At 34.2% G+C, this 12,622-nt stretch overlaps 1 protein-coding gene across 6 annotated transcripts in view; it reads left to right on the forward strand.

The window, feature by feature from the left end:
* Positions 1-12,622, forward strand: part of LOC136029572 (glycogen phosphorylase-like) — a 302,996-nt gene that overhangs the window by 230,948 nt on the left and 59,426 nt on the right. For 3 of the 6 annotated variants that reach the window (XM_065708067.1, XM_065708066.1, XM_065708064.1), the window contains exons 4-5: positions 1,070-1,252; positions 5,251-5,385. In XM_065708067.1, coding sequence (XP_065564139.1) covers positions 1,070-1,252; positions 5,251-5,385 — 318 coding nt within the window. Of the gene's footprint in view, positions 1-1,069; positions 1,253-5,250; positions 5,386-7,529; positions 7,662-12,622 lie in introns of all 6 variants that reach the window. The other 3 variants (XM_065708069.1, XM_065708065.1, XM_065708068.1) reach the window with 1 other exon arrangement.

Genomic DNA, 12,622 nt, shown 5'->3' on the forward strand with positions numbered 1-12,622 from the left:
TTTCATATACGGAGTAATTTCTGTTCGTTTTAAGTTTTAATGTTTCTCCTTACTTTCATTTAAAAAAACTTGTTTTTTTTTATTTAATTTAGTTAGAAGTTGACTATCCTAAATTGAATATAATCTTATTTCCCCTTCACCTCAGTTAAATCGTGACTGAGCTACTTATAGAAGTTATTGATATTACTCATTATTTCTTTTTTTTCTATAGGAGTGTATTTTCGACCTACCTCAGGGATTAAAAATCCCTCCCCTCTTGTGTACAGGTATCACTTTATTTTAGCAGTTTTCCCAATCGCATTACAACACAGAGGTTGACAAATTTATTGTGCCACGCATGTTGTAAAGTGTCTAGGTACAAGTGGTCCTACCCACGGGTTATAATGGATATATGCGGTTGAAAAGACCACTTTTGAAATATACATCACATGTTAGGGAGTGGGCAACCTCCGCAGTACACAAATCTTTGGTAATTGAGAATTTGGTATAGGGTTTTCTACATTCAAGGTATATTATAGCACTTTTTGCCAATTTCAGAATGAAGCGAGACTTTTTGAGGAATCTATCAACTTCTATCCACCTTTGTGTAAAAAAGAAAAACAAGCAAAAAACGATTGGTCTCATTTCTAAAAGTTGGTTAAAGTTAAACATAGTATTTCATAAATTATCTTTATTTTGTGATAATGCAACTTCAACGCATATTTGCTTTCCTTTGTTGTTTGTAAATGAAGAAAGAAACAGGACAGAATCAGGAAACAGAAAAAACAAGAAGTTATATGGAAAGTTATGTAAATGTGAAAGGCATTGTGGTCTCTTTTTTTACTTAAACATAGGCGCAAATAGGTCTAAACTCTAAGGAAAAGGGTATTAAAAGAGGTTTTACCTTTGGGCTGGACGAAAACAGTGAAAAGGTAAGTTTTTAGGCCACATTTTTTTGAAAGTGTATTTTGGATCAATTTCCTTTCTCTCCTTTTACTTATGTATAAATTAGAATCTAGCAAGGGGAAAAGGAATCAGAAATAAACGGATATGTGTACAGATTTATATACAGTTTTGTCTCTCCTTTTAGCTTGGTTTGGACATAGAAGAATTAGAAGACCAGGAAGAAGATGCTGGCCTTGGAAATGGTGGTCTTGGTCGTTTAGCCGCCTGCTTTTTAGATAGTATGGCTACGATTGGATTAGCTGCTTATGGCTATGGTCTCCGCTACGAATATGGTATTTTCGCTCAAAAAATACGTAACGGAGAACAGGTATTGTTTGTTGCTTGTTTAAATTAACTTTAAACTGAAGTTGTCGTGAAGTAGAAGTTGTTTTTAAAAATACCTTTTGCGTGAATTTTTGTTTAAAATTTTGGGCAAAGCGTTTTTCTTGAAAATTATTCCGTTCAGTAGTCCCAGCAAATTTTAAAAAGTTTAATTTTGCTTATGAAAGGAAGACTGATGACGTGGATTTGTTGACATGGATCTGTACGGACATCGAGCAGAGGCTATACGTCCTCCGTGTTGATAGGTTTTGCTTCATAAATCATACTAGCCAAAGAGGCTGTCGGACGACTAGCATTAAAAAAAAATACTGTAGTAGGTATTCTTTTGCCTCCCCAAAAAATATTTTGTCTCCCCCCCCCCTACAAAAAGTCCCTTTCCAAAAAAACATTTTACTGAAATTTCCAACTGGATCCCCTATGAGTTAGATAAAACTGGGTAAGCTCTTTTGGGACGGTTGGAAACCGGACTGTGGCCTTGCGGAAACTAGACTTCGATTGGAAAAACACTTTGGAGAAACATTGGCTTCAACTACACATTGTAGCCTATTGGCTAGGTGTTACGGACACTAGCCAAGTTTCTGATCCTCATTCCTTTGTTAAACATAGGAAAGAAGTGGGTCGATTTATTTTTTTTTATTATTTTCTTTTATTATCATTTTTTTTTATCGCGGCGATCACATACAAAGACTCAAAAATCCGGATAGTTTCTCAAGAAATTCCAAAGAAATAGGGAGCTAATCGAAATTAGGAAATTTTGGTTTGTAATCCCTGTATAGACCCTAATCAAGAATTATTATATGCCTCTCAACTGAAAAAAATCGGAATATTGGCGAGAACAACACAAAAAGGTGGACACATATACCATTGATGGAAAGTTATATTGGGAGGAGCTGCCTACTTCAAGTTTTACTGATGATGCTTGGGATAAAATCAGGTACGTCGAAAGATGAAGGAGGCTTTATTGTATTGTCCCCTTCCTCGAATATCGAGATTTCTATGATTCCCCCTAAAGGTTCTTGTATTTCCCATATAATATAACTATTTTTGCGTTTTTATGTTGTCCTCTCTCCCCCGAAAATAAATCATTCTTCCGTGCAAGGATTTTCCGATGGATATTCGCCTTAAAATTTCGTTTTTTTTGTATTTTCAATCTTCTTTGGGTGCTGATATTCAGTAAACTCTGAGAAAGCATTCCGAAGCAAGCTTTTTCATTTCGAATGCTAGAAGACAGTTCACTATACCTTGACTGATTCACAAGACGAAATTCTTCGATGCTATTTTTGAATAATCGAAGGGCCTCATACAATCTTGCACGAGATTTCAGTGGCTACTCTTTTGAACATACAATGCTAATATATTATGTATCATGTGTATACTATGCTTCATAAATACTTGTGTATTCTATACTATATAAGAACGTATACTAAATTTTGCATAATGTACATCTAAGAAAATATAATATACTACAATATTAATCAAAAAAGGCTCATTTAATTGCTTAACGGACTTAATCAAGCGTAAGATAATATGGGTAATTCAAAACCTAAAAAAAAAAAAAAAAAAAAAAATCAAGGAATGACATATAAAATGGGAGGTCGAAATCCACCTTACTTTTTTCACTGACACTAAAATTAAACAATCCTAGAAAATATAATGTCATTTCCAGAAAATGTAGGGGGAGGGAGGATATTTTCAATTATTTTTAATGGAGACATTAAAAGTGTATTTTTGAAGTGTGGGGGGGGGGGGCAATCTTTCGTGAAATCTTTTGATGAAAATAACAAAATGTATTTTTGTAATTCAAGGATGGCTATAGAACTAGAATCCCTTCCTCTCCTTCCCATAATCAGTGCCCCTAATTAACACCTGAACAGTATCCATCAGAAAGTATAATTATCGGTTTTATTTCTGTAAAAAAGTATACTTGTCGATGTTGGGTTATAATGTTCTAATTTAGTGTTAGTGGAATTGTTTTTTGTTTTATATTAAAAAAAAATGATGTACAGTGTATCAATTTTGTGGTTCTACTGAGGTAAGTTACGGATAATCCCGACAACGCTGTATGTTAGTTGTTTTTATGGCACTTGGTATTTAGCGATCGTAAATTCTGGCGGTCTGTCGGTCTGTCTGTCCCGGTTTGGCTAGTTAGGGCACTTCTAGATAAGCTAGGATGATGAAATTTGGCAGGCGTATCAGGGACCAGACAAGATTAAATTAAAAATAGTCGTTTCCCCGATTCGACCATCTGGGGGGGGAGTGGGTGGCTGGTTAATTCGGAAAAAATAGAAAAATTAGGTATTTTTAACTTACGAACAGGTTATCGGATCTTAATTAAATTTTATACTTAGAAGGACATTGTGTCTCAGAGCTCTCATTTTAAATCACCACAAAATCTGGTGACAGTGGGGGGAGTTGGAGGGGGAAACCTGAAATCTTGGAAAACGCTTAGAGTGGAGAGATCGGGATGAAACTTGCTGGGAAAAATAAGGAAAAATAAGCACAAGTCCTAGATACGTGATTGACATAAGCAGAAAGGATCCTCTCTTTTTGGAGTAGTTGGGGGGAGGGGGGTTAATTCGGAAAAATTCAAAAAAATAAGGTATTTTAACTTACGAACGAGTGATCGGATCTTAATGAAATTTGATATTTAGAATGACCTCGTAACTCAGACCTCTTGTTTTGAATTCCGACCGGATCCAGTGTTATTGGGGGGAGTTGGGTGGGGGGGGAATCGGAAGCTTGGAAAACGCTTAGAGTAAAGAGATCGGGATGAAACTTGGTAGGAAGATTAAGCACAAGTCCTAAATACGTGATTAACATAACCGGACCGGATTTGCTCTCTTTGGGGGAGTTGGTGGGGGAATCTAATTCGGTAATTCGGAAAAATTAAAAAATGAGGTATGTTTAACTTACGAACGGGTGATTGGATCTTAATGAAAATTGATACTTAGAAGGACTTTGTATCTCAGAGCTCTTGTTTTAAATCCTGACTGGATTCGGTGACATTGGGGGGAGTTGGAGGAGGAAACCGGAAATCTTGGAAAGCACTTAGAGTGGAGAGATCGTGATGACACTTAATGGGAAGAATAAGCACAAGTCCTAGATACGTGATATATAAAGCCAGACTAAATTTGCTGTCTTCGGGGGAGTTCGGGGGGGGGGGGTTAATTCAGAAAAAATGAGGTTATTTTTAACTTACGAACGGGTGATACGATCTTGATGAAATTCGATATTTAGAAGGACCTCGTATCTCAGAGCTCTTATTTTAAATCCCGACCAGATTTGGTGACATTGGGGGGAGTTGGAGGGGGAAATCGGAAATCTTGGAAAACGCTTAGAGTGGAGAGATCGTAATGAAACTTGGCGGGAAGAAGCTCTTGGCTCTTCCGACCTCGTCACAAGTGCCATATGAGCTCTTGGCTCTTGTTTTAATACCAAATTAAAGGAAAAAGAATATTTCTTGTCACTTATGCTATTCAATGTTTTTTTTTTTTTTAATCCAGGTTTCAGAATTCTCATATTAAACCAACCGTTTTTGTTCCTTGGAGAACAAAAAATATAAATTCCTAGAATGCTAAGATCATTAAAAAGAGGATCTGTCACTGTTTTAACTGAAAAAAAACTAATTGATCGGATTTATTTTGTGTGGTGGAAATACAGTGCGGTTTTCGTTGTTAGTGTTTTATACATATTACGAATTAACAAACAATTCTTGTGTTTAATCAACCTTTGTTGCTTGTGTAATTGTGTTTTGATTTATTGTAGAAAAAGAAAATTCAAAAACGATTTTTTATTACCAAAAAAAATCCCAGAAATTATTAAAAAATGACCCTCTAAGCCTCATAAATAAAAAAAAGAATATAGTGGAAAGGCAATTTTGTCTTTGTAGTTGATTTCTTATCCTTGGATCAAATTTACAAGAAAATATTTCGGAACAGAAGTGTTTTTTTTACTACTTTTTGTTAAACTATTTTGACGCTTCAGGCTGAGGAACCAGACGATTGGTTACGATTTGGTAACCCTTGGGAAGTACCACGCCCTGAGTATTCTATTCCTGTAAATTTTTATGGTACTACCACGAAAACATCCGAAGGGTTTGCCAGATGGATCAACACCCAGGTACCAAGAAAAGATGGGCTAAGTAGAAAGTTTTGGGTGTAGATTCGATCAGAGTATTTTATAGTATGCGTATTGTACGGTTATATAAGATTTTCATGTGACAATTTAGTGTTTAACTTGGGAAATCTTTAAGCTCTTTTAACCTCATCATACGTTTTATTGAATTATTGAATGATTATACGTTTTATTGAAAAATTATCCTCTCTACTGCAACAATAAATTACTCGACATTTTTACATACTCAGGGGGGGGGGTACAGACAAGGCACCCTCTGAATCTGCTCGAAAACTACCCTCTCTTTTTATTTATTGCAAAAAAATGCTAAATTGTCACTGAAAACACCTTATATGGGTGAAGGCAGAATGCAGTTTCTGGCAATTTTTGAAGAACATAAGATCCTGTTATTTTCGTAGAAAGGTGCTCCAAAAAACAGCAAAACCTCCAAGATTCGTTGACTTAAGTTTTGATAAATTTGCTGCAGAATTTTATTTTCTATCTTGAAATCCCTTTATCTTCAACACTGGTCTTCTTATGTGGATTATTGAAAATCAAAGCTTTGATTAGTATTTGCTATCGATGAATGATCCAACGACCTCAGTTTTAAATCAAGGACCATCGATTTCTTGAATATAGAATTAATTGACCGGCCGAGTCTTGGAGGTTTTAGCATCATACATTATATAATTTAAATCTTAATCTGAGAGATGTTTGAACCTTAAATTATTACTCTAAAAGTAAAAGAAAGAAAACAGAAAAAGAAATGCGTAAATCAGTAATATGACTTGGGGCTCAAACATAGTCAGAAAAAAACAAAAAACAATTTAGCTTTAACCTTAAATTGTTACTCTAAAAGTAAAAGAAAGAAAACAGAAAAAGAAATGCGTAAATCAGTAATATGACTTGGGGCTCAAACATAGTCAGAAAAAAACAAAAAACAATTTAGCTTTAACCTTAAATTGTTACTCTAAAAGTAAAAGAAAGAAAACAGAAAAAGAAATGCGTAAATCAGTAATATGACTTGGGGCTCAAACATAGTCAGAAAAAAACAAAAAACAATTTAGCTTTAACCTTAAATTGTTACTCTAAAAGTAAAAGAAAGAAAACAGAAAAAGAAATGCGTAAATCAGTAATATGACTTGGGGCTCAAACATAGTCAGAAAAAAACAAAAAAACAATTTAGCTTTAACCTTAAATTGTTACTCTAAAAGTAAAAGAAAGAAAACAGAAAAAGAAATGCGTAAATCAGTAATATGACTTGGGGCTCAAACATAGTCAGAAAAAAACAAAAAACAATTTAGCTTTAACCTTAAATTGTTACTCTAAAAGTAAAAGAAAGAAAACAGAAAAAGAAATGCGTAAATCAGTAATATGACTTGGGGCTCAAACATAGTCAGAAAAAAATAAAAAACAATTTAGCTTTAACCTTAAATTGTTACTCTAAAAGTAAAAGAAAGAAAACAGAAAAAGAAATGCGTAAATCAGTAATATGACTTGGGGCTCAAACATAGTCAGAAAAAAACAAAAAACAATTTAGCTTTAACCTTAAATTGTTACTCTAAAAGTAAAAGAAAGAAAACAGAAAAAGAAATGCGTAAATCAGTAATATGACTTGGGGCTCAAACATAGTCAGAAAAAAACAAAAAACAATTTAGCTTTAACCTTAAATTGTTACTCTAAAAGTAAAAGAAAGAAAACAGAAAAAGAAATGCGTAAATCAGTAATATGACTTGGGGCTCAAAAATAGTCAGAAAAAAACAAAAAACAATTTAGCTTTAACCTTAAATTGTTACTCTAAAAGTAAAAGAAAGAAAACCGAAAAAGAAATGCGTAAATCAGTAATATGACTTGGGGCTCAAACATAGTCAGAAAAAAACAAAAAACAATTTAGCTTTAACCTTAAATTGTTACTCTAAAAGTAAAAGAAAGAAAACAGAAAAAGAAATTCGTAAATCAGTAATATGACTTGGGGCTCAAACATAGTCAGAAAAAAAAAAAACAATTTAGCTTTAAAGCATGTATGGAAATGCCAGGTACTTATTTAAAGTTTCTTGTAATATTGATTAGTGTAATGATACTACTTAGTAATTGAGTGTAAGCGTAATTGAGAGTGAGAGTAAAAGTAATTAAGAGTAATTGTTTGATAGATGGAACTACCTGATGATTGGCTTCGCTACGGCAACCCCTGGGAGAAGGCACGACCTGAGTTTACACTCCCTGTAAATTTTTATGGTAGGGTTGCTGACACTTCAGAAGGTAGAAAATGGGTTGACACTGAGGTAGACTATATATCTTTCTAATGCATGTGCTCTGTCCCTCGCTTTTTTTGTCGGCTTGAACCTCTTTTGCTTACTTGTGATGATTTAACTCTTTTATTTCAGATATATATGAATGGCTCAGTTGCCAAATGGATTAACTGTCTAAACAAAACTGCTAGAATAAACTGAGAAATGATGCAAATTGCAGTTTTTATTATAATGTCACTTAGCCGGTGCAATTCTTTTGATCATATCTTTGTTTACTTACGTGTTTGAAAATAGGGAATATCCAACTATTAACGGGTCAAATGGAGTCTGGGGTCAAATGGGTCAACTTGACTGTCGTTGACCTTGACCCGTTGACCAAGTCTGGTCAACTCCATGCAGGTTGTTTGTTTTACTAAATTCTATATTTCTTCTATAATCTAGATCTAAAAGTTCATCCGCTAGATAAAAGTTTGAAATATTGTGTATATTTTATTCTATTCTTAAAACTAAAAATATAGGAGCGATATTAGTGCAGTTTATATGCTACAAGTATTAAAAAATAAAGAATTGGGTAGGATAGGGTATGATAGGCTCCTTCCGATCAGTTTTTTTCAGTTTGTTTTCAGACATCAAATGCATTTAACTAATACCGCAAGTACCTGCCCCATTGTTATACCGTCGTTGTTACATAAACAAATTATTCCTGCAATCTTTTAGAGGAGATGTTCGTTCAATCAGACTGTATTCTGTTCCTTGCATGCATGAAATCACAATCCTTGATTTTTGTTTGAACAAAAGAAGAAGATAAAGTGGAGAAAGGCTAATTTGTCATTTAATAAGCCGATTTCAAGATCGGGCCATGCAAACAATGTACCACACATTGCGTTTAGGTCCAATCAGTAAAAAGGAGATAAGGTTTGGAAAGGCTTATTTATTTTTTAGAATGAACTACGAGTCAATCGAATATATATATGCATTTTTGCCTCTTTTATACACTTTTTTGCACTCTGAACAGTCGAAGTGTTGGCTTTCACCTAATCCTATCTCTGTGAAGATTCAAAAGTAATTGTGTTATATATTTTACGAAACTTACAAGGGCAGTTAGGTACGTACAAAGTAATTGATTTCAGAGTGGGGGGGGGGAATAATATAAAACACTTTGTTGGATAATTTGAATAAAAATTTCCCAGAAATTTATGAAAACATAGGGGTTTCTAAGGAACAGGGACGGCCCTCCTGGGCTGTCCCTCTTTGCAGCCTATTTCCTTTTAGATAAGCCTCTCTTGATTAGTCCACTCCGTTTTTTTTCTATCTTGTTTTGCTCCCAGTATGTATGAAAGTTTCCATGTTTCCAGAATGTGCTATATCTTCATTGCTGACTCGCGGGAATGATTGAGAAATGGAGTTCTCGATATCAAAATCGTTGTTGCCGCATCTTAAATGCGTAAAAAACTATTATTTTTGTCAACTTTTTCCATTGGTGCCAGTCCAGGAAAATGTAGGAGGGGGTTGGCTAAGAATTTCTTTTATTTCTGATCTGTGAAGATGCAAAAAAGATAAATAATAAGCGAATTGATGGACACCCATGGTGTTTCATTTTAAAACAGTAGATGTAACGCGTTTTTATTTGTGCAAATGTTGTATTTTGTTATATTTGTCATTTTGCGTCTTTCTCTTTTTTATATATGTAATTTATTCCGTCTGGCATTCTATTTGCAATGGGTCATAAATAAACTCAATTCAAATTTAAATTTAGGCGGAGAGCATTTTCGTTTTATAAATTTCTGAAAAATAATTGAAAAAAGGTATTTTTCAAATATAGGAGGGAACAGTGGCTCTCCCTGTCTCTTCGGATTGCCACTCCTGTATTTATCATTAATGATGTTCAAAATACAAGAACAACAATACAGAAACTGCTTTTTAGTTTTCCTTTTCCCCTGTTAAGTTTAGACTATGTTATATAACGTACCCTTGACGAAATTATCGGAGGCGATCTGTTTTGTCGTTTTCAAATTTCTTCAGGTGTTCCGGGTTTCTGTCAAATGTACCAAGAATGCCTACCTGTAGATTATATCTTTAATTAGGGCCTGAATTCACTGAAGCAGTAAAAGTTGTTTGATATTTTAATGTGGCTTTTACTAAGAAGAAAGGAGATTGCAAAACGCGAATCTAATTCAAAATGATTTCTTGGAACTGGCTTTATTATTCTAATTTTATCTGATATGACATCTTAGTTTTGATTTATTCGTTTAAGAACCTAAAAGTTAAAGAAATTCATATGTTACGATGAAGCCCAAACTCTTCAAAAGTTTGTGTGAATAAACTTTAAAAAATATGTAGGTTTTGGGAGCTTTCGAGAAATTGAGCAGTTTAATGCTGGAATAATATTCATTTTGACATACTTATTACAAGGGTGTCATTTCACGAAAAGGTAGGGGAGGGCGGGGCAAGGATTCCTCCTACCTGCCTCTTATCCCCCTATTGATACCTAAAGCTTTGATGTTATCCCATACTTGAATAACATATTCGCTTGTTTAAATGATATTGGTTTTAATCAAACGTAAGCTACTAGGGATACCACGTATTTAGGACAAAACTATTTGTAGCTATTCCAAAGGTGGTATGTTACATAGCATACATTTTACAGGTGTACAGGAAAATTAAAGCATCTATTTCATTATTTTATTGTAACTTAGAGCCGGCAAGACCATATCTTGGGGGAGGAGTTAGGGGATTTGACTTCCCCCCCCGAATTTTAGTCCAATTCGTAAAACACAACAAAAATGTATATAAACAAATTTTTGGTGCATTCTTAAATGTTTGTTTTTCGTAACCCCCCCCCCCCCCTCCCACCACCAAACAAAATCCTAACTACGGCCTTGAGGACAGGTAGTTGCCGAAGGAATTTTTTTCAGGCATTAAGGGCGAAAATATTGCCATCAAATGGCAATAGATGTTTCTCATCTACTTCCGTGAGTGAGAAAATAGGATTTAACCCATTTTTATAAACTTCCCTGATACTTGTATTATTTAGAACACAATCAATAAGTGAAGTTAGGTTATTTCGTGAAATAAACTATGATGTAGCTACATTTTAATGAAATATTGGGTACTTGTTCATTATTCAATTGATTCAATTCAATTCAAAACACACTCAAGAATTTTGCTGAAAAAACTCGGTTTCATAGCCACAAAGACAAAACTCAGTTTAGTTTGCTATACATAGTGATAGAAGATAGTGTCTGAACATGTATTTTGAAGTGAAGTTTTGGGATTTGCCAAAGACTTAAAAAGAGGCGATTTGTCCAGGATAAGGGGTTGTTGCCCACAACAAAACAGTGCGTCAATGGACACAACATGACTTTATACTCTTTTTATTTTATTGGTTTTATCAAATTTTGGGCTATATATTTGCACATTAGGGGGTGGAGTGGGGGGCGGGGTGCATTATATCAAATACCTAACTTAACTTAACCTAACCGCCTCTATATATAAAATATTTCATTAAAATGTACCTGCATCGTAGTTTGTTTCACGAAAGAACCTAACTTCACTTATTGAGTGTGTGCTCTGAATAATACACAAGTGCCACTTCCCTATTTATTGGGAGGCAAATAAGATAAAAAAAACGGATTGAACTAAAAAGTTAAAGTTATTTAAAGGAAAAGGAGACGTAAAATGATTTTATACTCCAGTTCCCAATCAATGGTGCCAATTGGCAAGACGAAGGCCTTTGCCTCCTTAGACATTGAAAAGTATTTTTTTGAAATTTTATTGTGAAAAAAAAAAAAATAGAAAGAAGCTATAATTTAGCCCCTCCCCCTATCCATTTCGAAAAATTACGTTCGCTTCCCCTCTACATTTTCGTGAATTGTTGCCTGTGTTCTCTACTATTTCTGTGATTGAGAGAAGATGATATAACGCCCCTGGAAAACAAAGAAATATACTGGAAAGACATAACATAGGATTACTTATTGGGATTCAATTAAGATAGAAGAAAATGAACTAAATTAATCGTTAAGGCCTATTAAGGAGGAAGGGAATATCGAAACGATTTTGATACCAAATACTCAATTTCTCAAATTTTGTTGTTTTTTGAAAAAGAAACGCATTTTTAAAACCTAAAAACTTCCACAAGTGGTGTGGATTAAATTCGATGGAAGAAAACGGACTTCACTAATCGTTAAAGCTTATTTAGTTTCAGGGATCGGCTGTAAATGTAGGCTTTACAAAAAATATGACAGAACAACTTCTGAATCACTGTGGTTTGTCTCGGCACGAAAATATTCTCCTTTGCTAAAAAATTTCTTGACGATCCCATGAATTTAGTTCAAAAGTTTGTTGTGATAGCGACTTCTACGCCATCTCAACTTGATTTTTTTTTTGCAACAAATACTCCACAGACTAGCCTTTCTCTATTGATCCTGCTCATCGAAACTTGAGGGGAAAGAATGTAAATGGAAACTATCTTTTATTCTTTATTTGTCAAACTAGTCTGTTACAAAATTAGTTTGTTTTCGATCTGTATCTTTTACAGATCGCATATTAAAAGATTATTAGAGAGTCCCCATAAATAATAGTAGTTTATATACTATATAGTTAAGTTATTTTAAAAGATAATAGTGCAACAACAATTGGAGGACCCGAAATTGTGTACCGATGAAGAAAAATATGATTTAACTCTGCCAAAAGACACCTTAAAAGTGCTCCCCTCTGGAAATTGTTCACGGACAATCTCGCTATTTTTCGCCTCACATGAAATTCACGTTGTTACAAAAATATTCCCACAATTTCTGTTTTTTATGTAGTTTGTCCCTTTTTTAGTTGCTTCCTACCTCCACCCCCCCAGATAATTCCGTCCTACATACAACGTTCTTGTTAAGACTGTTGCGCTGATGTTTGAAAACAAATCGGTATAAACCTATTATATTTGGGTTAAGTGTTGCCAGATTTCCTTAAGACAAATGATTTCTCGACCTCACTCTGCGTGTATG

Source organism: Artemia franciscana, chromosome 7 (genome assembly GCF_032884065.1).
Source record: "Artemia franciscana chromosome 7, ASM3288406v1, whole genome shotgun sequence".
NCBI classification, from domain to species: Eukaryota; Metazoa; Arthropoda; class Branchiopoda; order Anostraca; family Artemiidae; genus Artemia; species Artemia franciscana.